Source organism: Leptopilina heterotoma, unplaced genomic scaffold, assembly GCF_015476425.1.
Source record: "Leptopilina heterotoma isolate Lh14 unplaced genomic scaffold, ASM1547642v1 Lhet_123, whole genome shotgun sequence".
Lineage (NCBI taxonomy): Eukaryota > Metazoa > Arthropoda > Insecta > Hymenoptera > Figitidae > Leptopilina > Leptopilina heterotoma.
This window is the reverse complement of record NW_025110842.1, coordinates 2,654,081-2,680,752: the sequence shown is the minus strand read 5'-3', so window position 1 is coordinate 2,680,752 and position 26,672 is coordinate 2,654,081. Positions and strand designations below refer to the sequence as shown.

The 26,672-nt window shown below is 19.4% G+C and overlaps 2 protein-coding genes across 3 annotated transcripts; one reads left to right on the top strand and one right to left on the bottom strand.

The window, feature by feature from the left end:
* The first annotated feature begins 34 nt into the window (after window positions 1-34).
* Window positions 35-20,070, top strand: LOC122512677 (DNA-directed RNA polymerase, mitochondrial). Its single transcript, XM_043628664.1, has 18 exons — window positions 35-303; window positions 815-925; window positions 1,009-1,094; window positions 1,189-1,248; window positions 1,585-2,068; window positions 2,935-3,284; window positions 3,566-3,829; window positions 6,921-7,247; window positions 7,691-7,861; window positions 8,024-8,149; window positions 8,276-8,479; window positions 11,199-11,474; window positions 12,219-12,464; window positions 12,734-12,893; window positions 15,688-15,913; window positions 16,014-16,188; window positions 19,420-19,511; window positions 19,798-20,070. The coding sequence occupies exons 1-18, from the start codon at window positions 174-176 to the stop codon at window positions 19,928-19,930; spliced, it is 3,621 nt and encodes a 1,206-aa protein (XP_043484599.1). The 5' UTR covers window positions 35-173; the 3' UTR covers window positions 19,931-20,070.
* Window positions 20,034-26,672, bottom strand: LOC122512678 (E3 ubiquitin-protein ligase RNF34-like). 2 transcript variants are annotated; one of them, XM_043628668.1, is made up of 6 exons: window positions 26,470-26,672; window positions 25,511-25,703; window positions 24,491-24,587; window positions 23,936-24,194; window positions 23,182-23,362; window positions 20,034-20,747 (listed from the first exon to the last, which is right to left on the bottom strand). In XM_043628668.1, exons 2-6 carry the CDS (start codon window positions 25,692-25,694, stop codon window positions 20,569-20,571), a joined length of 900 nt encoding a protein of 299 aa, XP_043484603.1. In that variant the 5' UTR covers window positions 25,695-25,703; window positions 26,470-26,672; the 3' UTR covers window positions 20,034-20,568. The 2 variants fall into 2 exon arrangements, with proteins under 2 accessions (XP_043484603.1, XP_043484602.1); XM_043628667.1 differs by having other exon boundaries at window positions 26,474-26,672.

Genomic DNA, 26,672 nt, shown 5'->3' with positions numbered 1-26,672 from the left:
TCCCTGTCAATAAAGGTTCCCTCACAATGCTTAACGCAAATATTAATTTTTAGTACGAAACCAAAAATGTAATCACAGTTTTTAAATTCTTTAAATTTATAGATTATACAATAAAATTCCTGCAGGAATTGTGTTTTTTTTAATTAAAAAATAATATCAATGTTTTTATCAAAATGTACGGACTTTTAACAGTTCGCAATTTATATTTAGGAAATAAAGTGTTAACAAAACCGGCGGAAGTTTTAGTGCAAAGTTATTACTTGTGTTCGTTTTGCAAATTTTATCATCAGGAAATTTTTAAATGTGAGTTAATTTTTGATATTTCCACCTAAAAAAGAAATGCGTTTTTTCTATTTAAAAACCCAATTAGAAAAGAAACAGTTTTTTCAAGTTTTTTGTGCTGTATTTTTATTTGATACTTTGCTTTTAGAGGTTATGTCTTCATTTTGATTTAATTTTTTCGCATTTGTTTATTTTATTGTTCTTGATTCAGTGATTTAATGATTGAAATTTGTCAAACTTTCTCTCTTTTTTTCGTATTTTGCAAATATTCGTCCCTTAAATATTTCTAATTGTGTTATATAAACGCGAAATTTTTTTTTCAATTTTGAGGTTATGTTCAACATGTGTGTCAATTTCGAAATTTATTTTAATTTCACGACGTGAATATTTTGCTTTTGAAATAATTCACAAAAAAGTAGCTGCTGAATAAAAAGAGTAACTAATAAATTTAAAAAAGTAACTAATAAATAAAAGAAAAGGTATTAAAAGTGAATAAAAATTATATTCAACTTTTTAAAATAAAAAATTCTAGCTTGTCAACAATTGAAATATTATTCAACAACTGTAAAACCATCGGAAATAAATGTTCTTTATTCAAAGAAAATTAAACGAAACAATGGAAAATTTCTCGAACTTTTGGAAGGTAATTAATTTTTTTTCGAACCTTTTCTCTTTTTGTAATTTTTTTTTCTAATTTATTTCTTTAAATTATTATTTATTTGTTAGTCACCGACGCTGCGGCCAAGAATCGAAGGACGAAAGTAAAAACATTAAATGCCGAAAATTTGTCAGAATTTGTGAAACCAAATGAAGTAAATATTTCAAAACAAATTAATTATTAATTTTTTTAATTTTAATATTTTCTAAATAATCCCGATTTTCTAATTTTCTTTTTTTCATTTTCAGGTAAATTTAATTCAAAATAAATCCAAGAGGAAATATAAACGGAGAAAAAGTTCCTCCGAAGTAAGAAAATAAAAAGAATTTTTAATAATTAAAAATTGAAATTAAATTTAATTCATTCTTTGGTTTTTTTAAAATTTAATTTCAATTTTAATTCTTAATAACCAGAAAATATTTCCCACGGAACATGATATTCAATTTTAAAATTTTAAATTCAAAATTTGTTTTCAAATATAAATTTTTGAATAATTTTATAATCAAATTAAAAAATTCAAATGTTCTTCTGAAGTAAATAATTAATAATTATTGTTTATATTTTCAAAAAATTATTGAATTTTTAATTAGTATTAATTATATTTAACTTTTAACATTAATTTTAAAATAAAAATTCTCTTTCAGTTAGTGAAGGAATTAAAAAGATTTCTCGAACAGGAGAAAATTCTCGAAGTAAAGAAGGAAAATAATGTCACGAAGAAAATTAAGAGAAACGAAAGAATAATTAATAATATTAATAATGAAAATAATTTTTCGGAGGCGAAAATAAATGCGGATGAAAATGAATTGAGATGGAAAAATGAAATAGAAGATAAGAGTATAAATTTATTTGCATTCTTTCAAACGTGCCTTAATTGTGAAAAGGGGACGGAGGCTTTAAAAATATTTCTTCGCCTCGAGGAAAATTCCAATCCACAATTGCAAAATGCCTTTAAAAATGTCAGATTTCATAATTTATTTCTCAAACATTTTGCGACAAATGCTGATTTCAATAATTTAGTGAAAATCAAAGGTTTAATGGAAAAATATTCTATTCGATTGACTGCGGAATCTTATGCCTATATTTTTGAATGTGTCGCTAAATTGGAGGATCAGGGGCAAAAAATTGGTTTGTGTTTTTGGAATTTTTCTTTTTTGGAAAATACTTTTTTCTTACTTCATAATTTCTGTTCTTTTTTACTTTTTATATTTTATAATTTTTCCACTTTTCTACTTTTTCACCTTTTTCTAATTTTTAACTTTTTATATTTTATAATTTTTCTATTTTTTATACTTTAAATACTTTTTACACTTTTATACTTTTTATATTTTATAATATTTCTACTTTTTCCACTTTAAATACTTTTTACATTTTTTTACTTTTTATATTTTATAATTTTTCTACTTTTTTACTTTTTTTTTACTTTTTATACATTAATATTTTCTACTTTTCTACTTTTTCTACTTTTTTTTTTTTACTGTTTATACTATAAAATTTTTCTACTTTTCTACATTTTTATTTTTTATATTTAATCATTTTTCTACTTTTTCTGCCTTAATATTTTCTACTTTTTCAGCTTTTTCTACTTTGAAACTTTTTATATTTTATAATAATTTTACAATTTTAATAATTTTTCTATTTTTTGTACTTTAAATACTTTTTACACTTTTTTAATTTTTATATTTCATAATTTTTCTACTTTTTTCACTTTTTTACTTTTTATATTTTATAATTTTTATACTTTTTTTACTTTAAATACTTTTTACACTTTTTTACTTATTATATTTCATAATTTTTCTACATTAAACACTTTAAATCCTTTTTTTTTGTACAAACAAATAAAAAACAAAAAAAAAATTAATAAATAATTTTTGCTTAAATTTCTACCAAAATAATTAGAAATTTTAATTTAAATACAAAAAAAGAAAAAGAAAATAATTGTTAATCAGTAATAATAATTGTTCTAATATATTTTCCTTCTTTTCTATTTGCAGATTTTCTCAGGCAGATTAAAAAGGAAATGCACGAGAATGAAATAAGTTTAAACGATGTCTTAACACGACCGACATTCGTGAATGATCAATTTGAAAATATTCTGAAAATCGCTCGAATTTTGAATAAGAATTTTACTCCTAATTTTCCAAGGGAACACGTGAATTATTCTTGTCCTTTGCTTAATGATATTTATGTGAATCGCAATTTTGAGAGTCCAGCGAAGAATTTATTTCAATTGTCCGATTTGAAGGAGAGAGCGAAAAAACAATATGAAATTGAATCGTTCGGCGATGTGGAAATTAAAAATATTTCCATGAATATTGAAGCGACTGAGAGTATTCTCGAAGCTGTGAGTCTAAAATTTCTTTTCACTCTAAAATTATTATATTTTTATTGTATTTTTTGAAAATATTCGTTTTTTATATTTTTTTATTTTTTATGATAATATTTTTCTACTGAAATGAAATCGAATTAATAATTAATAATTGAATGCATTAGTTAATATTTATTTAAAATTATTATTTATTTATTTATTACTTTATTCATTTACTTGTTTAAAAATTTTATTTTACATTTTTTCGTTTATTCTTTGAATTTTTATGAAAGAAAAATATTTTTAAAAAATTCCAGAGAAGAGAATTTAGTAATTTGGAGAAAACGTGGCAAGTGGAAGTGAGTAAAGCGTTCGAGAGAAATTTGAAAACGCTAAAAGTGCGCGAGTATGATTTAAGAATAACGGATATTCATCCATATCTCTCGGTAATGGAGCCGGAAATTTATGTCAACGCAATAATTAAGGAAACAAAATATCTCGCCAAATCTACAGAATCATTTAGTCCTCCAATTTCCTACTTATCGAAACAATTGGCTCTGAGTTTATTCGAAAAATACGAGGTGATTATTTTCTTTCTTTACTTATTTATATTATTAATAATTAATGCAAGAAAAAAGAAATGAAATTATTTTTAATAAATAATAAAATTTCCACAGGAATTCAATTAATTTAGAATAGCATTTTGAAGAAAATTTCGAAAAAATCAATTATTTAACAAAATTCTTATACAATTCTTTACAATAATTCAATTATTTCCACTAATAATAACATTTTTTATGGAAATTCAATTTTTTAAAAAAATTTTTGATAAAATTCTAAGCAAGAATTCAATTATTTTCATAAATATGATAAAACTTATTAATGAAATTCAATTATTTTTAACACTATTTTAAATTTATTAATCGAAAAATTCAATTATTTTCAAAAATAACAAAATTTTTCACAAAAGTTCAACTATTTTTAAATTATTTAATAAAATTGTTCGTAAGAAATCATTTTTTTTTTTTTACAATTTTAATTCAATTTTTTTTGGAAATAATTCCATTATTTCTTTAGATATTAAAAAATTCTTCCCGAGAATTCAATTATTTACATAAATAATTCTTCGAAAATTCAATTATGTCAATTAACAATAAAATTATTCCCAAAAATTCAATTATTTAAAGGCACTTTAAAAAAATTCTTTGAAAAATTCCATTATTTCCAAAAAGAACCAAATTTTTTTTACAGAAATTCAATTATTTTTAAAAAGATTTTAAAAAATTCTTCTCAGAAATTCAAATATTTTCATAAATAATAATATTTTTTGGAAGAATTCAATTATTTTTATAAAAAGTAAAACTTTTTGCAAAAATTCAATTATTATCATCAAACTTTTAATAAAATTTCACGAAAGAATTCAATTATTTTCTAAAATTTTAATAAATCTTTCGAAACAATTCAATTATGTTTTTAAATGGTAAAATCTTTGCAATTATTCAATTATTTTTAATAAAATTTCACGAATAAATTCAATTTTTATTTTAATTCGTTATACAATTTTTTTAAAAGAATTCAATTATTTTCAAAATTAATAAAATTCTTCTCAGGAATTCAATTATTTTTACAAACACAAAAAAAATTCTTTTAAAGAATACAATTATTATTTTTTTTATTCAATTATTTTCAAATATTTTAATAAAATTGTTCGAAAGAAATCAATTATTTTAAATACAATTTTAATTCAATTTTTTTTTGGAAATAATTTAATTATTCTTTTAGATATTAAAAAATTCTTTCCAAGAAATCAATTATTTACAAAAATAATTCTTCAAAAGAATTCAATTATTAAAGATAAATAACACAATTATTCCCGAAAATTCAAATATTTTAAGACATTTTAAAAAAATTCTTTGAAAAATTCCATTATTTTCAAAAAGTACAAAATTTTTTACAGAAATTCAATTATTTTTAAAAATATTAAAAAAATTCGTTGCAATAATTCAATTATTTACATAAATAAAAAAATTCTTCTGAGGAATTCAATTATTTTTCAGAAAATTTTAATAAAATTCTTGTCTTCTCAATGATTTTTAATATCTACTGTTTTTAATAAAATTTCAAAAAAAAACTCATTTATTTAAAAAAATGTTAATAAAATTCTACTCAAACATTTAATTATTTACATAAAATAATAAAAATTTCACAGGAATTCGATTATTTATAAATTTTCTTATAAATTTCTTCGTCAATTATTCAATTCTCTTCATAAATAATAAAATTTTGACACGTATTCAATTATTTTCGTAAATAATAAAATTCTTTTTAGGAATTGAATTATATTTTCACAAATGTAATAAAAATCATCGCAGAATTTCAATTATTTTTAATTTACAATTTTAATCGAATTTCTCGAAAAATGTAATTTTTCTCAAAAATTTGATTAGAATTCAATTATTTTCACTACAATTATAATAAAATTTCTTGATATAAAAATCAATTATTTTAGAATTTTTAATAAAATTCTTGGAAATAATTCAATTACTTCTTTTACATTTTTTCTTAATTCAATTAAATTTCTTGAAAAAAATTGAATTACTTTCAAAAGTTTTAAAATAAAATTTACCAAAATAATTAAATTATTTTCTAAAATTTTAATAAATTTGTTTTCAAGAATTCAATTATTATTTTTAATATAATTTTAATAAAATTCTTCAAAACAATTTAATTATTATTTTTGAAAAACTTTTAATACAATTTTTCTCAAAAATTCAATTACTTTCATAAATAATAAAAATCTTGGCAAGAATTTAATTATTTTTTTTATAAATAATTGAATTCTTCGCAGGATTTTAATTATTTTTTAAAGTTTCAATAAAATTCTTCAAAGAAATTCAATTACTTTTAAATATAATTTCAATAGAATTTTTCGCAAAAATTTTGATAAAATTCTTGAGAAGAATTCAATTATTTGCGAAAATTGTATTAAAAAATTCTTTGGAAAAATTCAATTATTTTAAATAGAATTTTTATAGAATTTTTTTTGAATGAATAAAATTCTTCTGAGGTAGTCAATTATTTTCAATTTAATTCTTACAAATTTTCCTCGAAAGAATTCAATTTTTTTTCAAAATTATTCAAAAACTTTCTTTGAAAAAAAATTCAATTATTTTCATAGTTATTAAAATTCTTCCCAGGAATTAAATTATTTTTGGTAAAACTTCTCAAAAGTGTTCAATTATTTTCCAAAAAAATTGGATAAAATTCTTTAGATGAATTCAATTAATTTGTTAATTTTTTTTTCTTTTGAAAAATTTTTTCACTAAAATTTTATTCAAGATTTAAATTATTTTAGATTCGAAATTGTAGTAAAATTAATCGCAGAAATTTAATTATTTCAGATATTTTATTCTAAGTCTTTCAAAGAATTAATTATTTTGTATTTTTTGTCAGTTTTGCAAAGTGTCTAAATCGAATTTTTTTTTGGTCGTCAAGTTTAATTTTTCGATAGCTACTTTTTTTTACTACTTTTTTTTTAGATTGAAAGGTACTTTTTGCTACTTTTTTAAAATTAATTATCGAGTGCAAAGTCTGAAATATAAATTTAAAGTAAAAAAGTAAAGAGGAATTCTTATAATTAATAATAATAATAGTAATATTTTTTTTATAAAGCAAAAAATTCAAGACAAACTGGGCGTGACCGACGACTTTTTAAAATGCTACGACGACTATTGCGAATGGTATCTCGAGGGAGGATACGCAAAAAATTCTCGCATCAAATGGCAATATTTGGAGCATGAATTAAAAGAATCGGGCAAATGTTCTTATATACCAGTTATGCAATGGCCTGAGGGAGTATTGAAGGGAGTTGGCAAATTTTTGTACGATATTATTTTGAAGGATTTGAAAGTTAACATCACATCGAAGAATGGAAATAAAATTTCCGTTCCTGCATTCTACGTTATCTTTCGAAGTAAAATAAAGCAGGTCATAGATGAGGTACAAAAAAAACAATATAAATACATTTTTTTTTTTTAATAATAATAATAATAATAATAATAATAATAATAATAATAATTAAATTAATAGAAATTTAATCAATATAATTGTTTATTAAGCTTTTAAAAATATTTTTTTTTAAATTATTCTTATTTCTTATTCTAATTATTCGAATAATTAATAAATATCTGATTTTTTAGCAGTTTTTCTATTTATTTTTATTTCTCATCTTTCTAAGAATTCTTATTTTTTACTCTAATTATTCGAGTAAATTAATAAATAATTATTTATTACATTTTTATTATAATTAGTAGTAAATTAATGAAGAATTAAAAAAGAATCAACAAATAATTAGTAAAAAAATTAATAAAGAATTAAAAAAGAATCAACAAATAATTAGTAATTAAAGAAACTAAATAAATTGAATTAAAATTGAATTGCAGATTCAACCGCATCCGTTGTTGACGAAAATATACCGAGAATGTCAATTGGAAACATTAACTTTCAACTACGATGCACTGCCTTCGATATCACCCCCGAAGCCCTGGTACAAAATCGACAAAGGAGGCTACTTAATTAATAAATCCTCCTTAATTCGTGTTCCTTACAGTTTCGTAAGTCACTTCAATAAATCTTCAAATAATCTATAAAAAAATTAATTTTCCCTTTTTCAAATCCAAAAAGTAAAAAATTCTTATTATAATTTTCAATTAATATAAAATGAAAATATTAATATTCATAATAAGGTAAAAAAAACATAAAATTTCATCTCACAGACGGAGCATTTGAAAAGGATACGATCGAGACCAAAAGAAAAAATGTATCCGCTATTTGACTCGTTGAATCAATTGGGATCGATTCCTTGGCGTGTGAATACGAAAATTCTCGATGTGGCAATGAAGGTGAGAAAAATAATTTTATCTTAAATTTCGAAACGGGAAAAATTGTAATTTATTAACAAAAAAAAATAAATAGAAAAATTCGTTACGTTTATAAACTAAAAAAAAAAAAGAAATTTGATTAAATAGGTTTTTCAAGATGGAGGTTCGAAAGAATTAAATGTACCCGAACCGCCTTCGAGTTTACCGCAGCCGCCTCCTGTTGACAACGCTGCTATCTCCGAAGAGGAAAGACGAGAAAATACCAACAATATAATAGCTTTCCGTAAGAAGAAAAATGAAATGTTCTCGTTGTGGTGCGAAGCTCTTTATAAATTATCGCTTGCAAATCACGTAAGTTTACGGCAAAATTTAATTTCATTTCAAGAAGAATGTTTTGGAAAGATTCTGTGTGGTATTTTATTAAATTCTTTTGAAAATAATTAAATTTTGCAAAGAATTTTTTTAAAATGCCTCAAAATAATTGAATCTTCAGAAATAATTTTGTTATTTATTTTTAATAATTGAATTCTTTCGAAGAATTATTTCCACGTAAATAATTGAATTCTTGGGAAGAATTTTATTAAAATCTAAAAGAATAATTGAATTATTTCAAAAAAATTTAATTACAATAATTGAAATCTTTCGAGAAATTTTATAAAAAATAAAAAAAATATATTTAAATATATTTAAATATATAAAAATTGAATTCATTCATAAAATTTTCTTAAAATTGTATTAAAAATAATTGAAATTTTCCGAAGAATTTTTTAATACAATTTTCAAAAATAATTAAATTCTTCTCAAGAATTTTATCAAAATTTTTGCGAAAAATTCTATTGAAATTATATTTAAAAGTAATTTAATTTCTTCGAAGGATTTTATTGAAACTTTAAAAAATAATTAAAATTCTGCGAAGAATTCAATTATTTATAAAAAAAAATTGAATTCTTGCCAAGATTTTTATTATTTATGAAAATAATTGAATTTTTGAGAAAAATTGTATTAAAAGTTTTTCAAAAATAATAATTAAATTGTTTCGAAGAATTTTATTAAAATTATATTTAAATGAATAATTGAATTCTTGAAAACAAAAATTTATAAAAATTTTAGAAAATAATTTACTTATTTCGGAAAATTTTATTTTAAAACTTTTGAAAGTAATTCAATTTTTTTCAATAGAAATTTAATTAAATTAATAAAAAAATGTAAAAGAAGTAATTGAATTATTTCCAAGAATTTTATTAAAAATTCTAAAATAATTGATTTTTATATCAAGAAATTTAATTAAAATTGTATTAATAATAATTAAATTTTTGCAAAGAATTTTACTAATTCTAAAAAATAATTGAATTCTTTTAAAAAAATTGTTATAACGAATTAATATAAAAATTGAATTTTTTCGTGAAATTTTATTGAAAATAATTGAATAATTGCATAGATTTTACCATTTAAAAAAATAATTGAATTGATTCAAAAGATTTATTAAAATTTTAGAAAATAATTGAATTCTTTCGTGAAATTTTATTAAAATTTTGATGATAATAATTAAATTTTTGACAAAAGTTTTACTTTTTATAAAAATAATTGAATTCTTCCACTTAAACTTTTTCAAAAAAAAAAATTAACTTCAAAATTCAATTATTTCTAAAAATTCACACTATATTGCTTTCATTATTCAATTATTGTCTACAATTTTAACTGAAATTCATTTTTATGAAATGAAAATCAATTTTTATTTGAAAATTCTACTGGAATTCAATGATTTAAATACAAATTTAAATGTAAAAATGCAAATAAATAATTTAATGTTTTTTTAAAATTGAATTCTCATAAAGAATTTTAGCATAACAAATTTTTAAATAATTGAATTCTTTTGACGAATTTTAATAATGTTTTTAAAAATAATTACATTTTTCGAGGAATTCGATTAAAATTGTAAATTAAAAATAATTGAAATTCTGCGATGATTTTTATTATATTCATGAAAATAATTGAATTTCTAAAAAGAATTTTATTATTTACGAAAATAATTGAATCCCTGTAAAATTTTTCTTATTTATGAAAATAATTGAATCCCTGTAAAAATTTTCTTATAATTATGAAAATAATTGAATAATTGACGAAGAAATTTAAAAGAAAATTTATAAATAATTGAATTCCTCTGAAATTTTTATTATTTTATGTAACTAATTAAATGTTTAAGTAGAATTTTATTAACATTTTTTTAAATAATATGATTTTTTTTGGAAAATTTTATTAAAAACAGTAGGTATTGAAAATCATTAAATTAAGGAAAATTTTTGAAAATAATTGAAATTTTGACATGAATTTTATTAAAATTTTCTGAAAAAATAATTGAATTCCTCAGAACAATTTTCTTATTTATGAAAATAATTGAATTATTGTAACGAATTTTTAAAAATATTTTTAAAAATAATTGAATTTCTGTAAAAAGTTTTGTTCCTTTTTGAAAATAATTGAATTTCCGTAAAAAGTTTTGTTCCTTTTTGAAAATAATTGAATTTTTGGGAATTATTTTGTTATTTATCTTTAATAATTGAATTCTTTCGAAGAATTATTTATACGTAAATAATTGAATTCTTGGAAAGAATTTTTTAATATCTAAAAGAATAATTGAATTATTATCACACAAAAAAATTGAATTAAAATTGTATTTAAAATAATTGATTTCTTTCGAACAATTTTATTAAAATATTTCAAAATAATTGAAAAAAAATAATAATTGTATTCTTTAAAAGAATTTTTTTTTGTTTGTAAAAATAATTGAATCTTTGAGAAGAATTTTATTTGTTTTGAAAGTAATAAATTTTTTGTACTTTTGCTTTTTATTTTCTTCTTATAATTTTCTTATTAATATATTTGTTCTATTATTTACGTTTTTCTTATTATTTATTATTCTTATTATTTATTTTTTCTGTTTTGTTTTTCTTACTATTTTTCTTATTAATATTATTCTCTGTGCGCAGAGAGAAAATAAAATTGTTATTATTATTAATATTGTTTTTCGAATTAGGATAATATTATTTTTTTTTCTTCTTTTCTAAAACAGTATAGAAATGAAACATTTTGGCTGCCACACAATATGGATTTCCGTGGAAGAGTTTATCCAATTCCACCTCATTTAAGTCACTTTGGCTCGGATTTTTCCCGATCAATGCTGATATTTGCTCAAGAAAAGCCTCTGGGTCCAAAGGGCCTCGATTGGCTGAAGATTCACACAATTAATTTAACTGGTTTCAAAAAGAAGGAATCCATCAAAAATAGACTTGAATATGCAAATGAAATTCTTGACAAAATTCTCGACAGTGCAAAGAATCCTCTGACGGTAACGTAATTTTTTGTATTCAATAAAATTAATTCTTTGTTTTATTTTCAATTTAAATAAATGAAGAATTTTATTCATTCAACAAATTTTATTAAAATTATATTTAAAATAATTGAATTTTTCCAAAGTATTTTTAATACAATTTTCGAAAATAATTGAATTTTTCTCAAGAATTTTATCAACAAATTTTTTTTTTTGTTTCTGAAAATAATTGAATTCTTGTTAAAAAATTTTATTTTTTATGAAAACAATATTGAATTCTTGCGAAGAATTTTATTAAAATATTTCAAAATTACTAAATTTCTCTACAGAAATTTAAATAAAGTTTATATTTAAAAATAATTGATTTCTTTGAAAGACTTCGAAAAAAAAAAATTTGAAGTATAATTGGATTTCTGCGATTGATTTTATTAAGATTTTTGAAAGTAATTGAAATTTTTTGCGAGAAATTTTATTGAAATTATATTGACAATAATTGAATTCCCCTCGAAGAATTTTATTATTTATAAAAATAATTAGATTTTTGCGACGGATTTTATTATATTTATAAAAATAATTGAATTGTTTCGAAGTTTTTATTGAAATTTTAAAAAATGATTGAATTCCTGCAAAATATTTTACTATTTTATAAAAATAATTAAATTCTTTCGAGAAAAAAACTAAAAATTAAAAAAAAAAAATTGAATTTCTGCATACTTAGAATTTTACTATTTATAAAAATAATTTTTGTTGTTATTTAAAAAGGGCGAAATGTGGTGGACAACATCGGACGAACCCTGGCAAACACTGGCGGCTTGTATGGAAATATCGAGAGCATTGGAGTGCGAGAATCCCTGTGAATATTTAACTGGTTTTCCGGTCCATCAGGACGGAAGTTGCAATGGATTGCAGCATTATGCGGCGCTTGGTCGCGATCAAGTTGGAGCCGAGAGTGTTAATTTGTTTCCATTTGAAAATCCACGCGATGTTTACAGCGACGTTGTTGAACGTGTGAGTTTTCTCTTCTTTTTTCTTCCTTAATTTTTCTATCACTAAATATTATTATTTTTTTTTATTTATTTATTGAGATCTATTCTATAATTGATCGTTGGACCAATTCTAGGCTTATGATAGAAAAAACATAGTTTTAAATAATAAATAATAATGATAATTTTAAAACCGCTTTTCTACTTTAAATAATTATTAAGATAGAAATAAAGTGATTATAGAATACAATCTAATATTTAAAGAAAATTTATTAACATTTAAATTATTTGAAGGTGGAAGAGGCTCGTCGATTAGACGCTGAGAAGAATGTGGAAATTGCCAAAGTTTTGGAAAATCACGTGCAGAGGAAAGTCATTAAGCAAACAATTATGACGACCGTTTATGGTGTTACGAGGTTTGGAGCTAAATCACAAATAATGAAACAATTGAAAGGTATCGCCTCTTATTGGTATTTTTAAAAATATTTCTGAATAAAATAAATATTATTATTATTATTATTACAATTCAAAAAAAAAGTTGAGTTTACAATTTTCATAAGTACAGATGAATTTCAAAAGATTTTAATTTGAAATTTTGGAAAATTTCAATTTTGAATGAGAATTTAATTAGAAATCGTCTTAAAGAACGTAGATTTTCGAGAAATTTTAATTATTCCAATTCTTCTGAAAGTAGTTAAATTTTTTAATATTATATTTTTAATTGATTATTAAAAATAATGGAATTATAGAAGAATTTTAATTAAAAACACTAAAAGAAATTAAATTTTAAAGCAATTACAAATTATTGAAGAAATTCAATTATTTTCAAAAGTTAGTAAAATTCTTCTGAGAAATTCAATTATTTCCAAAAATTTGTAATAAAATTCATTGCAAAATTTCAAATATTTTTTCAAAAACTTTTATCAATTCAAACGATTTAGTAGGTTTTATTTTCTATAAAGTTTTAATTAAATTTATTGAAAAAATTAAATTATTTTCAAAAATTTTAATCAAATTCTTTGTAATAATTCAATTTTTTTTTTCAAAATAATTTTAATAAAATTCTTTGTAGAAATTTTAATAATTTCAAAAATTTGTTAAAATTAAATTATTTTCATAATGTCTACTATTTCAATCAAATTTAATAAAATAATTCAATTATTTAAAAAGTTGTTTTAATAAAATTCGTCTCAAGAATTCAATTCTTTTCAAAAATTAATATAATTCTTCGCAGAAATTTAATTGTATTCAGCAATTTACAAAAATTCTCGTCGAATTTTCAATAATCTTTATAAATTATTTTTCTCCAAAATTTTAATTATTTTCTAAAATTTTTATAAAATTCTTGGCAAAATTTCAATTATTTTCAAAAATTCGTATAAAATTCTTTGGAGAAATTAAATTATTTTTAATTAAAATTTTTAATCAAATTTCCGAAAAATGAACTTATTCTTAAAATTTTTATTAAAATTTGTCAAGAGAATACAATTATATAAAAATTTGTTTATAAAATTCACTATGAAAATTCAATTTCAAGAAATATTCAATTATTTAATAAAATATTTATTTTTGTATTTAAATAATTAAATTCTAATTGATTTTTTTTAGTAAATATTGATTTAAAAATGAATTTCAGTTAAAATTTTAGATTATTATTGAATATTGAAAGCAATATAGCGTAAATTCTTAGAAATAATTGAATTTTGAAATTAATTTTTTTGAAAAAGTTTAATTGGAAGAATTTAATTTTTTTGAAGTAATTCAATTAATCTTTTAGATTTTAATAAAATTCTTTTCAAATTCAATTATTTACATAAATAATTCGTCGAAAGAATTCAATTATTAAAGATAGATAATAAAATTATTTCCGAAAATTCAATTATTTTAAGGCATTTTAATAAAATTCAATTATTTTCATAAATAACAATATTCATCACAAGAATTCAATTATTTTTAAAAGTAATAATTTTTTTCTTGAAAATTCAATTATTTTCAAAAATTCTAATAAAATCTTTTGCAAGAATTCAATTATTTTCAATAAAATTTCACGAAAAAAATTCAATTTTTATCTTAATTCGTTATAAAATTTTTTTAAATGAATTCAATTATTTTTTAGAATTAGTAAAATTTAATTTTTTTTAAATTTTAATACAATTTTAATAAAAACTTATTCTTAAAATTTTTATGAAAATTGGTCAAGAGAATTCAATTAATTAAAAATTTGTTTATAAAATTCAATTTAAAGAAACATTCAATTATTATTTAATAAAATATTTATTTTCATGTTATTTGTATTTAAATAATTGAATTCTCGTGGATTTTTCTAGTAAATATTGATTTTCATTTCATAAAAATAAATTTCAGTTAAAATTTTAGATTATTATTGAATATTGAAAGCAATATAGTGTAAATTTTTAGAAATAATTGAATTTTGAAAAGGTTTCAAATTAAAATCTTGGAAAATTTAAACTTTTCAGACTTTTAACTAACAATTCTGTAGAATTAATTTTTTTAAAAAAGTTTAATTGAATTTTTTTTTTAATTCTTCAAGTTTTTATTTTCAAATATATATTTAATTGAAGAATGTCAGAATAATCGAAATTACCTTAAAAATTAATATATTGAAAATAATTAAATATTTACGAAGAATTTTATTATTTTTGAAAATAATTGAATTCTTGCTGAGAATTTTATCAATTTTGAAAATAATTGAATTTTTGCGAAGAATTTTGTGAATTTTAAAAATAATTGAATTATTTCGAAGAATGTTATTCAAATTTTTGAGAATAATTGAATTTCTGCGAATAATTTTATTATCTATAAAAATAATTATTTAATTAAATAAAAAAATTTATAGTATTAATTTTTCTTAAAAAGTTTAATGGAATTTTTTTTAAATTTTTTGAAGTTTTTAATTTCTAATTTTTTTTCATTGAAGAATGTCAGAATAATGGAAATTTCAGGTAAAATTGAATTGTAAACAAATGAATTTAAAAATTCCCAAAGAAGAACTTTTTCAAAAATTATTAAAAATAATTGATTTAAAGAAGAATTTTAGAATTTTAGAAATGAATTTTTAGAATTTTAGAAATGAATAATTTTAGAAATGAATTTTTAGAATTTTAGAAATGAATAATTGAATTGAAATGCAAATAATTTTGAAGAAATTACAGTAATAATAGTTTCTTTTTGATTATTTTCAATATTAATTAATTGACTAATTTGGAAAATTAATTTTTGCTTCGCAGATTTGGAGAACTTTCCTCAAAATGAAATTCGAGCGGCGAGTTCGTACTTAGTTGAACAGAGCTTTCGGAGTTTGCGAACAATGTTCACGAGCGCGAGGGAAATTCAGGATTGGTTCACAGAATGCGCGAAAGTAATTTGCACATTGAGAAAAACACATGTCGAATGGGAAACTCCATTAGGATTGCCGATAGTTCAACCCTATTACAAAAGGATTGCAACAAATCCGTAATTATTTTCAAAAACAAATTTTTTTTTTAAACTTTAAATTAAATTTTAATTAAATTAAAATAAAAAATTTACCTTTTATTTTTTCTTTGTTCTTTAGCAAAAATACGAATATGCTGAAACAAAAGAATGCATTTCCACCAAATTTCATTCATTCACTGGATTCAACGCACATGATGCTGACGAGTTTACATTCCGAACAGGCAGGAATAACTTTTATGTCAGTGCACGATTGTTTTTGGACTCATCCATCGACAGTCACGAAAATGAATACAGTAAGAAATTCAATATTCTCATTTTCTTCCATCAATTTCAAATTTCTTCAATTATTTTCAAAAATTTTTCATAAAATTTATCGCAACAATTCAATTATTTTCATAAATAATAAAATTCCTCGGAGGAATTCAATTATTTTCAATATCATTTTTTTAAATACAATTTCTAGCAAAAAAATTGAAATATTTTTAAAAATTTTCATCAAATTAATCTCAAAAATTCAATTATTCCAAATATTTCCTTCCAAGTCTTTCAACGAATTCAATTATTTTTAGATACAAGCATTAGGAAAATTTCTGAAAAGATATTCAATTATTTTTACAAACAGAAAAAAAATTCTTTTAAAGAATACAATTATTATTTTTTATTCAATTATTTTGAAATATTTTAATAAAATTGTTCGAAAGAAATCAATTATTTTAAATACAATTTTAATTCAATTTTTTTTTGTGATAATAATTCAATTATTCTTTTAGATATTAAAAAATTGTTTCCAAGAATTCAATTATTTACGTGGAAATAATTCTTCGAAAGAATTCAATTATTAAAGATAAATAAGAAAATAATTCCCAAAAATTCAATTATTTTGAGGCATTTAAAAAAAATTCTTTGAAAAATTCAATTATTTTCAAAAAGGAATAAAACTTTTTACGGAAATTCAATTATTTTTAAAAATATTTTTAAAAATTCGTTACAATAATTCAATTATTTTCATAAATAAGAAAATTCTTCTGAGGAATTCAATTATTTTTTCAGAAAATTTTAATAAAATTCTTGTCAAAATTTCAATTATTTTCGAAAAATTTTCCTTAATTCAATGATTTTCAATATTTACTGTTTTTAATAAAATTTTCCGAAAAAAATGATTTATTTAAAAAAATTTTAATAAAATTCTACGCAAACATTTAATTATTTACATAAAATAATAAAAATTTCACAGGAATTCGATTATTTATAAATTTTCTTATAAATTTCTTCGTCAATTATTCAATTCTCTTCATAAATAATAAAATTTTGACACGTATTCAATTATTTTCGTAAATAAAAAAATTCTTTTTAGGAATTGAATTATATTTTCATAAATGTAATAAAAATCATCGCAGAATTTCAATTATTTTTAATTTACAGTTTTAATCGAATTTCTCGAAAAATGTAATTTTTTCTCAAAAATTTGATTAAAATTTGAGTAAGTATCAAAAATACACAAATTTTTTTTTTTTTTTTTTTTAATCTCAAAAATTAAAAAAAATTAATTATTTTCACTACAATTATAATAAAATTTCTTGATATAAAAATCAATTATTTTAGAATTTTTAATAAAATTCTTGGAAATAATTCAATTACTTCTTTTACATTTTTTCTTAATTCAATTAAATTTCTTGAAAAAAATTGAATTACTTTCAAAAGTTTTAAAATAAAATTTTCCGAAATAATTAAATTATTTTCTAAAATTTTAATAAATTTGTTTTCAAGAATTCAATTATTATTTTTAATATAATTTTAACAAAATTCTTGAAAACAATTTAATTATTATTTTTGAAAAACTTTTAATACAATTTTTCTCAAAAATTCAATTATTTTCATAAATAATAAAAATCTTGGCAAGAATTAAATTATTTTTTTTATAAATAATTGAATTCTTGGCAGAATTTTAATTACTTTTTAAAGTTTTAATAAAATTCTTGAGAAGAATTCAATTATTTTCGAAAATTGTATTAAAAATTTTTCGGAAAAATTCAATTGTTTTAAATAGAATTTTAATAGAATTTTTTGAATGAATAATTCTTCTGAGGAATTCAATTATTTTCAATTTAATTCTTACAAATTTTCCTTGAAAGAATTCAATTTTTTTCTCGAAATTATTCAAAAACTTTCTTCAAAAAAATTCTATTATTTTCATAAATAGTAAAATTCTTCTCAGTAATTCAATTATTTTTGGTAAAATTTCTCAAAAGTATTCAATTATTTCCCAAAAATTTGATAAAATTCTTTCGATGAATTCAATTAATTTGTTATTTTTTTTTTCTTTTAAAAAATTTTTGACTAAAATTTTATCCAAGAATTAAATTATTTTAGATTCAAAATTGTAGTAAAATTTATCGCCGAGAAATTCAATTATTTCAAATAATTTTTCTACGTCTTTAAAAAAATTAAATTATTTTGTAATACAAACTTTAGTAAAATTTCTCGATAGAAATGCAATTATTTTAATAAATAATACAATTCTTCGTAAGTATTCAATTATTTTCTAAAAATAATTGAATTCTGCACAGGATTTCAATTATTTTTAAAATTTTTAATAATTTTAATAATTCTTTAGAAGAATTCAATTATTTTCACTACAATTATAATTAAATTTCTTTAGAAGAATTTAATTATTTTCACTACAATTATAACAAAATTTCTTGATATAAAAATCAATTTTTTTTAGAATTTTTAATAAAATTCTTGGAAACATTTGAATTTATTTTCAAAATATTTTATAAATTTCTTTTATTACAATAAATTAAATTATTTTTTTAATTTACGAAATTCATGGGAGAAATTAAATTATTTTAACTACAATCTTCGCAAGAATTCAATTATTTTTATAAATAAAAATAATTGAATTCTTCGCAGGATTTCAATTAATTTTTTAAAGTTTTAATAAAATTCTTCGCAGGAATTTAATTATTTTGAAACTTCTAAAAATAATGAAATTCTTTTTAGTAGTTTTTAAATTAAAATTCTTCAAAACAATTCAATTTTTTTCAAAAATTTTTAATAAAATTCTATAGAAGAATTCAATTATTTTTAATTCAAAACTTGTAAAGGTTAAAAAAATTAGGTTAACTATTTTTATATTTCAGAATATTAAATTAAATTTGCAAATTAAATGACAATTTTTAATTGAAAAATTTTTTGGCTAATTTGATAATATTTCTTCTTTTTCATTGTTTAAAGTATTAAAGAATAGAATTTAATTTCTTTCTTTTTAATTCGAAACTTTATTTAAAATGTTGAAAATGTATCAGAAAAAAATTATGAAAAAAAAAAGCAAACAAAAAATAATTTTTAAATTCGATATTTTATTTGACAAGAAAAATTCTAAAAGAAAAAGTGTGAAACAAGAAAGGAAGCGTAAACAATTTTTAAAAATTTATTATCAATTATTAAATTATTATTTAATTTAATATTGTATAAATTATTAATTAATCTTCTTAATAATTCCCTCTTTCATTTTATTTCAGATTTGTCGAAAGCAATTTATTGCTCTTCATTCGGAGCCAATTTTAGAGAATCTCTCTCAATTTTTATTGAATAAATTCCAATTTTCCGAAGAGTAAGTATTTTCCCTTCAAATTTGCATTATTTATTTTTTAACAAAATTTTAACAAACTTTTACTAAAATTTAATTTTCCCTTTAATTTAAATTTTTTATTTTTGACAATATTTTTTTCGAGCAGAAAAAATGAAATTTAGCAAAAAACACTTTTGTGCTTTTTTTCGCGAATTTAATTCATTTTAATTACTAAAATTAAATTTTATTTTATTTTTAATTTATCATTTTATTCTTAATATTATTTTTTTTATTATTATGCGAATTTTATCCTAATTTTCTTTTTCAGGGAAATAAATGAATGCAAATCTGTGAAAAATGCCGAAATCTGCAGAAATTTCAACAAAATTTTGTCACAAGTACCAAAGAAGGGAACTTATGACATTAATAATATCAAATTCTCGACGTATTTCTTTAGCTAGAAAGGTTAGAAATTTCAAAAAATTTCCAAAAAAAAGAACTGAAAAAGAGAATAAATTCGAAATAACGTGATAGTAAAAGGTAAATATTTGTAAAAAGATTATATTTTAATTATTAAATTGATTTGGTTTATTTAACAGTCGTTGCTCGTTTACAGATTTTTTTTTTTTTTTTTTTTTTAAAGAATTAACAAAAAGAAATTCCTTCTTTCTTTTCTCCCGACAAAAATTTCTATCCAAAAGAGAAAAAAACAATTTATTTGCAAAAAGACGAAGAAAAAATATATTTAAATGTAAATTTTAAACATTCACATTTTCTCTAAAATTTTTTTTTTAAAATGGAGGAAAAAATATATTGTATATATTGTCAATAATAATAATAAAAAAAAACAAGTAGCAATTTGTTGATATGACTAAATTTACGCCTATGTACATTTTTTTTGTTGTTGCCTTATTTCTAATTGTAATTATAATAGATAAAGTGAATAAAATAGATTTGATCAAATTTTACACTTTTTCCTTTCTTTTTTTTAAGCATATTTACAATTTTACGAAATTGTCACCAGTTGAGAAAATAAATTTATATGAATTAAAAAAGACGAAAAAAAATAGAAAAAAAACGAAAATTATGAACTAAATATTCAGGCTTTGAAAAATCTCACGACCCGCACGACATATTGCCTACAAATTGGACATTCGGACATTTGTTTACCGCAATTTATACAACAAGCCATGTGACCACATTCTAAAATAACGCATTCAATTGGTGCATCCAAACATACTTTGCAAAGTGTCTCGTCGTCCATCGTTTCTATATTTGCTGCAAATTCAAATTCAAAATTAATTATTAACAATTTAATAATAATTTATTTTAATTAGCGCTAATTTTTAAATGAATTAAATTCATGCCTCAGAATATTTTTAATATTTTCCGAACTCCTTTCAGTAATTTCTAAATTCAAATTTAAAATTTTAATTATTTTTGTTAAATAAATATTTAAATATTTGTTTATTTTTTCCACAGGAATTAAAATTTTCTCAATTTCAATTTCATATTTACTGAATATATTTAATTATTTTCTACAATTTTTGATTGTTTTCTTGAAAAATCAATTATTTTTAATAATTTTCCAAAAAAAACTCTTCGAGAATTCAATTATTATTTAAACACAAAAATCCAATTATTTTTCAAAATTTCAATTATTAAAATATTAAAATTCAATTATTAATATTTATAATTGCAAACACTCGAAAAATTCAATTATTTTAAATATAATTTTAATAAAATTTTTTGAATGAATAAAATTCTTCTGAGGAATTCAATTATTTTCAATTTAATTCTTACAAATTTTCCTCGAAAGAATTCAATTTTTTTTTTATAAAATTATTCAAAAACTTTCTTAAAAAAAAATCAATTATTTTTATAAATAGTAAAATTTTTGGCAGGAATTAAATTATTTTTGGTAAAATTTCTCAAAATTCTTCGCAAAAATTCAATTATTTTCATAAATAATACAATTCTTCGTAAGCATTCAATTATTTTCTAAAAATAATTGAATTCTTTGCAGAAATTTAATTATTTTCAAATACAATTTCAATAAAAATTTCTTTAGAAAAATAAAGTTTTTCCGAAAATTTGAAAAAAATTCTTCGCAAAAATTTAATTATTTTCTAAAGTTTTGATCAAATTCTCTACAGAAATTTTAATTTATTTTCCAAAATTGTATTTAAATTCTTCGGAAGAATTAAATGATTTTAAATACAATTTTAATAAATTTTTTTTTATAGAAATAAATTATTTTTAAAAATTTTTCTAAAGTTTCCTGGACAATTAAATTATTAAAAGAAAAAAATTTCAATTATTTTGAATATTTCTCTGAAAATTCTTCAAAAATTATTAAATTTTATTATTTTTGTTTGTAACTGTAAATCTCTCTAAATTCAATTATTTTATAATTTTAAACTATTTTTATCAAAATCAATTATTTTTAATAATTCACCAAAAAAGTCTTTGAGAATTTAATTATTTTCCAAAAATTCAATCATTAAAATACAAAAATTCAATTATTTTCTACAATTTTTCACTATTTTTATTAAAATCAATAACTTTTCAAAATTTTTCCGAAAGTTCCTGGACAATTCAATTATTATTAATACATAAAAATTCAATTATTTAATAAATATAAAAATGGTTCACAAAATTTTTCAAAATTCATACTAATAATTTTTAATGGATAAGAAATTTCTAATTGTAAAAAATTGAAAATATAATTGAAAAATTTCCAAAAGACTTCAAAAGTTAGTAAAATTTTTTTTAAAAATAATTGAAATTTAGTAAAAAAAAAATTTCACAATTGAAATTTATTAAAAATAATTTTAAAATAATTCCAATTTAGTAACAAAAATGTTGACAATATTCAAGAGTTTAGTGAAAACTAAATAAAAATTGAAATTTATTAAAAAAAAAAGTTTGAAAATAATTGAAATTTAGTAAAAAAATTTGACAATATTTAAAATTTAGTAACAACTTTTTAAAAAGAAATGAAATTTTTAAGAGAATTTTGGAAAAGTGTTTAAAAATAATCAATTTTATGAAGAATCTTAATTAAAAATATGAAAAATTATGATTTTATCCAAATTTCAATAATAAAATGTAAAAAAAAAATTTTTTCTAAAAAGTTCATATAATTTTTTTTAAAAAATTCAATTTTAAGAAATTATGATAAATAATTTAAATATTTGAGTTTTGTTAAAGGAATTTTTGGACAATATAAGAAATTAATTAATTTCTTTAGAGAATTTTAATTAAAAATTTTGAAAATTATACTTTTCGTCAAAATTTTTATAATTCTTCAAAAAAATTAGATTTTTAAAAAGTCTTATACCATGAAAATGATATTTTGTTTTGCAAATTTAGAAGAAAAATAAAAAAAATTGCATTTTTTAAAAAGAAGTCGAGAAAAGTCGCCCTTTTTTGAAAATGGTCGATATAAAAAAATTCATATTATCCGAGGCCTTAAATTTTTACCTTATTTATTTAAATTAAATTAAAGGAAATAAATATTTAAATTCAAACTTAGGATTTTAAATTTAAATTTAAATTTGAAGTTCATCACTTTAAATTTAATACCTTAAATTTTTAAAAAGTTTGGAATAAAAATTAATAAATTATTTTAAAAAAACTTGTTTTAAAAAAAAAATTATTATAGGTAATGAATTTTGAGATAAAAATATTATAATTTATTATTACTCACTTTCTCTGGACTTTCGATGCTCATCCCATAATCTACTCGCTCTGTCGAGTAATTCACATCTTTCAACGCAACCCTTGAAATCAACTCGATTCATACTCAATAAATCCTTCAACTGTTTAACAGTTAAATATTCTAGATCCGAAACTTCTTTTATGTCTGACAACTCGACTATTTTTCCTCTCTGTTAAAAAAAAAATTTCAACAATTACAGAAATCGTAAAAAAACTATTCAAATTATATTTTAATTGCGAAGGAAAAATTAACAATTAAAATTAAGGAAAAGAACAAAAAATTTTAATAGGGAAAGAAAATAAAAAATTTCAATTGAGAAAAAGGAGTTCTAATTTGGAAGGAAAATTAAAATTTTGAATTAAGGAAAAGAAGTTCTAATTTGGAAGGAAAATTAAAATTTTGAATTGGGAAAAAAGAAAGTTTTAATTAAAAAAGAAAATAAAAAATTTTAATTAGAGGAAAAAACTTATAAATTTTAATTGAAAGAGAAAATTAAAAATTTGAATTAGGGGAAAAAACTTGTAAATTTCAATTGAAAGAGAAAATTAAAAATTTTATATTGAGAAAAAAAAACAATAAATTTCAATTGAGAGAGAAAATAAAAATTTTATATTGGGAAGAAGAAGTAAAAAATTTGAATTAGGAAGGAAAATGGAAACTTTTAATTGTAAGGAAAGGTAAAATTTGAAAAAATACCAGGGAAAAAAAATTCCTCTTTTTGAATTGATAAAATAAAAATTACCGAATGAGAATCAGTGTCTCTGATAATGGACGATTCGGAGATTTCATCGTTTTCAATTATCACAGGTTGATCTTCCGTTTCATTAATAATTTCATCGCTTCCTGACAATTCTTCAATTTCAACTTCATTCCTCGACAGTTCCTCAACAATTTCCGGCTCGGGAATTCTCTCTGGCCTTGGTTCTTCCATTATTGGCCTTTCAATGGGCGGACTTCGCGAGCGTCTCGACGATAAGTCGTCTTGATTTCTCTCTGAAAAACTAATTTTATTTTTTTTTATTTCATTAGCGATTTTTTCTTTTTTTTCCCTTTTTCTCATTATAATTAAGTTTTATTAATTTATTATTAGTTATTTACTCTTATTTATTTATTTATTCTACTAATGAAATTTTTTAATTTACCACAACTTTTTTTTAAAAAAATGTTTTCCTCTTTTTTTGTTTTAATGTCTTTTTATATCCTTTCAGTAATTTTGTTTTCGTTTTTTCAATTTTTTTTTTAACCTTCAGTAATTTTTCAAATAGTGAAATTTGGTAAAAATCAAAAGAATACTTACTTTCGACTTCTATCGAACGCTCCACTTTCAAATCCATCATTATTTGTGTGACAGTCGTTGGCAAATACTATGAGTAAATTTACTAAATCTTCCTTTTCTGTAAAAGAAAATAAAAAATATTGGAAATATTTACAAACAATGAAAAGAAAATTTCTCTGGGAATTCAAAAGAAGAAAAAACAAATTACAAAAGAATATTTTGAAAAAACTTAAATTGATATTTAAATAAATCATTTAAAAATTTAAATAATCATTTCTTTTTTTTTGAGAATTTTAATTACAAATATAAAAATAAATAATTTCTCCAAAATTTTTATGATAAAATCCAAAAAAAGTAAATTTAAAGAAATTAAATTTTTTTTAATTAAAATAATTCAATTTTAGGAAATTATGATAAAAAATTTAAATAATTAGCTTTCTGAAGAAATTTATATTTTTTGTAAATAAATGAATAAATAATAAATAAATACAAACAAGAAAAATAATAGTTTAATTAAAAATATAATAGAGAAAAATAATAAGAAATTAAAAAAGAAAGTAAAATGAAAATAGAATAAAAAAAAAACAAATAAAAAGTGAATATCTAGAACAAAAAAAAAATGAAATAAAATGAAAACAGGAAAACTAAAATGAAAATATAATAAAAAAAGTAAAAATAGAATCAAAATAGAATTAAAAAATAAAAAGGAAATATAATAAAAAAACGAAAACAAAATAAAAATATTAAAAATGTAAAAATAGAATAAAAGAAATAAATAAAAAATTAATATAGAACAAAAAAATAAAATAAAAACCGGAAAAATAAAATCAAAATATAAATAATAAAAAAACTAAAAAATGCAATAAAAAAATAAAAATAAAATAGAAATATAATAAAAAAATTAAAATAGAAGAAAAGAACAAAAATAAAAGCTAAAAATAGAAAAATTCAAATTAAATTAGCTATATAGTAAATAAAATTAATAATTAACGATTAACGAAATTTCATAAAATTGATAAAACTGAGAATCGTTATATTTACCTACACAACCGCGAACAGAAACTTTTTTAGCAACCAAATACTGTCTTAAATCACGTGATCGCATTTGTTGAATTTGACTACGAATTACAGGTCTACGTGAAAGCATGCTGCAATTATCGCAGCACAAAACCCTGTCAACCCTTCTAATAAGACAATCTGTACAAAAAAATCGCAGGCAATCCATGCATTGTTTCTGTAAAATACAAAATTTTTACAATTAAAAATTTATAGTTTAATTAAAATTATTCCATGTAAATAAAAAATTGTAATTGTAAGATTGTGATTAAAATTTATAATATTAAAATAATGATTAACCAGAAATAAACAATTTTTTAACTCCTATAAACATGTAATTATAATTATATTTACAATTGACAATAATACACGTCATTAAGTATTAATAGAAATCGATACGATAAGATTAGGCAGAAAAATATTAATAAATTCCTTCCTCGTTAAACTATTTCCATTATTTACAATTCCAGGTTAAAAAAATTATCAAATTTCTTTTCTTTTGAAAACATTTCGATCGAACATTATTTTATTTACTACGTATAAAATATTAACTTTTTTAAATAAAGTCTCGAATTCTTATATAGAATTTTTAAATAAAAAAAAAATTTAAATATAAAATGTTTAACGAAGGAAATTTTAATTCTGATGTTAATATATAAACGGAGAATTATTATTCTTTAGAAATTTAGTGAATTGAATTATAAGCAAACGAAGTAAACGAAGTAAACTTATAAAATGACTTGATAAATAAAAACATTTAGAGAGAAATTTCTAATTTAAAAAAAAAGAATTTGTTATTATTTATTAGCACTTTGATAAATTCATTACTAACGATAAATAAATGCTTTCTTTACAAAAAAAACAAGAAAAGAAAGTAATAGAAGAGGAATTAACAAGAAAACCAAGTAAAAACAAAAATAGAAAATTATTATAATTGTAAAAACTTACTTTTCTCTTGAAGAGAGAAAATTTTGTCGAACAAGCTTCACATGCCATCCCGCAGCAAAACATGCACAATGTTTGTTATTTACAACAATTGTCGTTGTTATTGTGTTTTTAATTTTCTTTTTTTTAATAAAAGAAGAAAATCGACTTGTTCAACAAATACAGTGACAGGGCGGCCATTTTAGTATATTAAAGCTTTTTA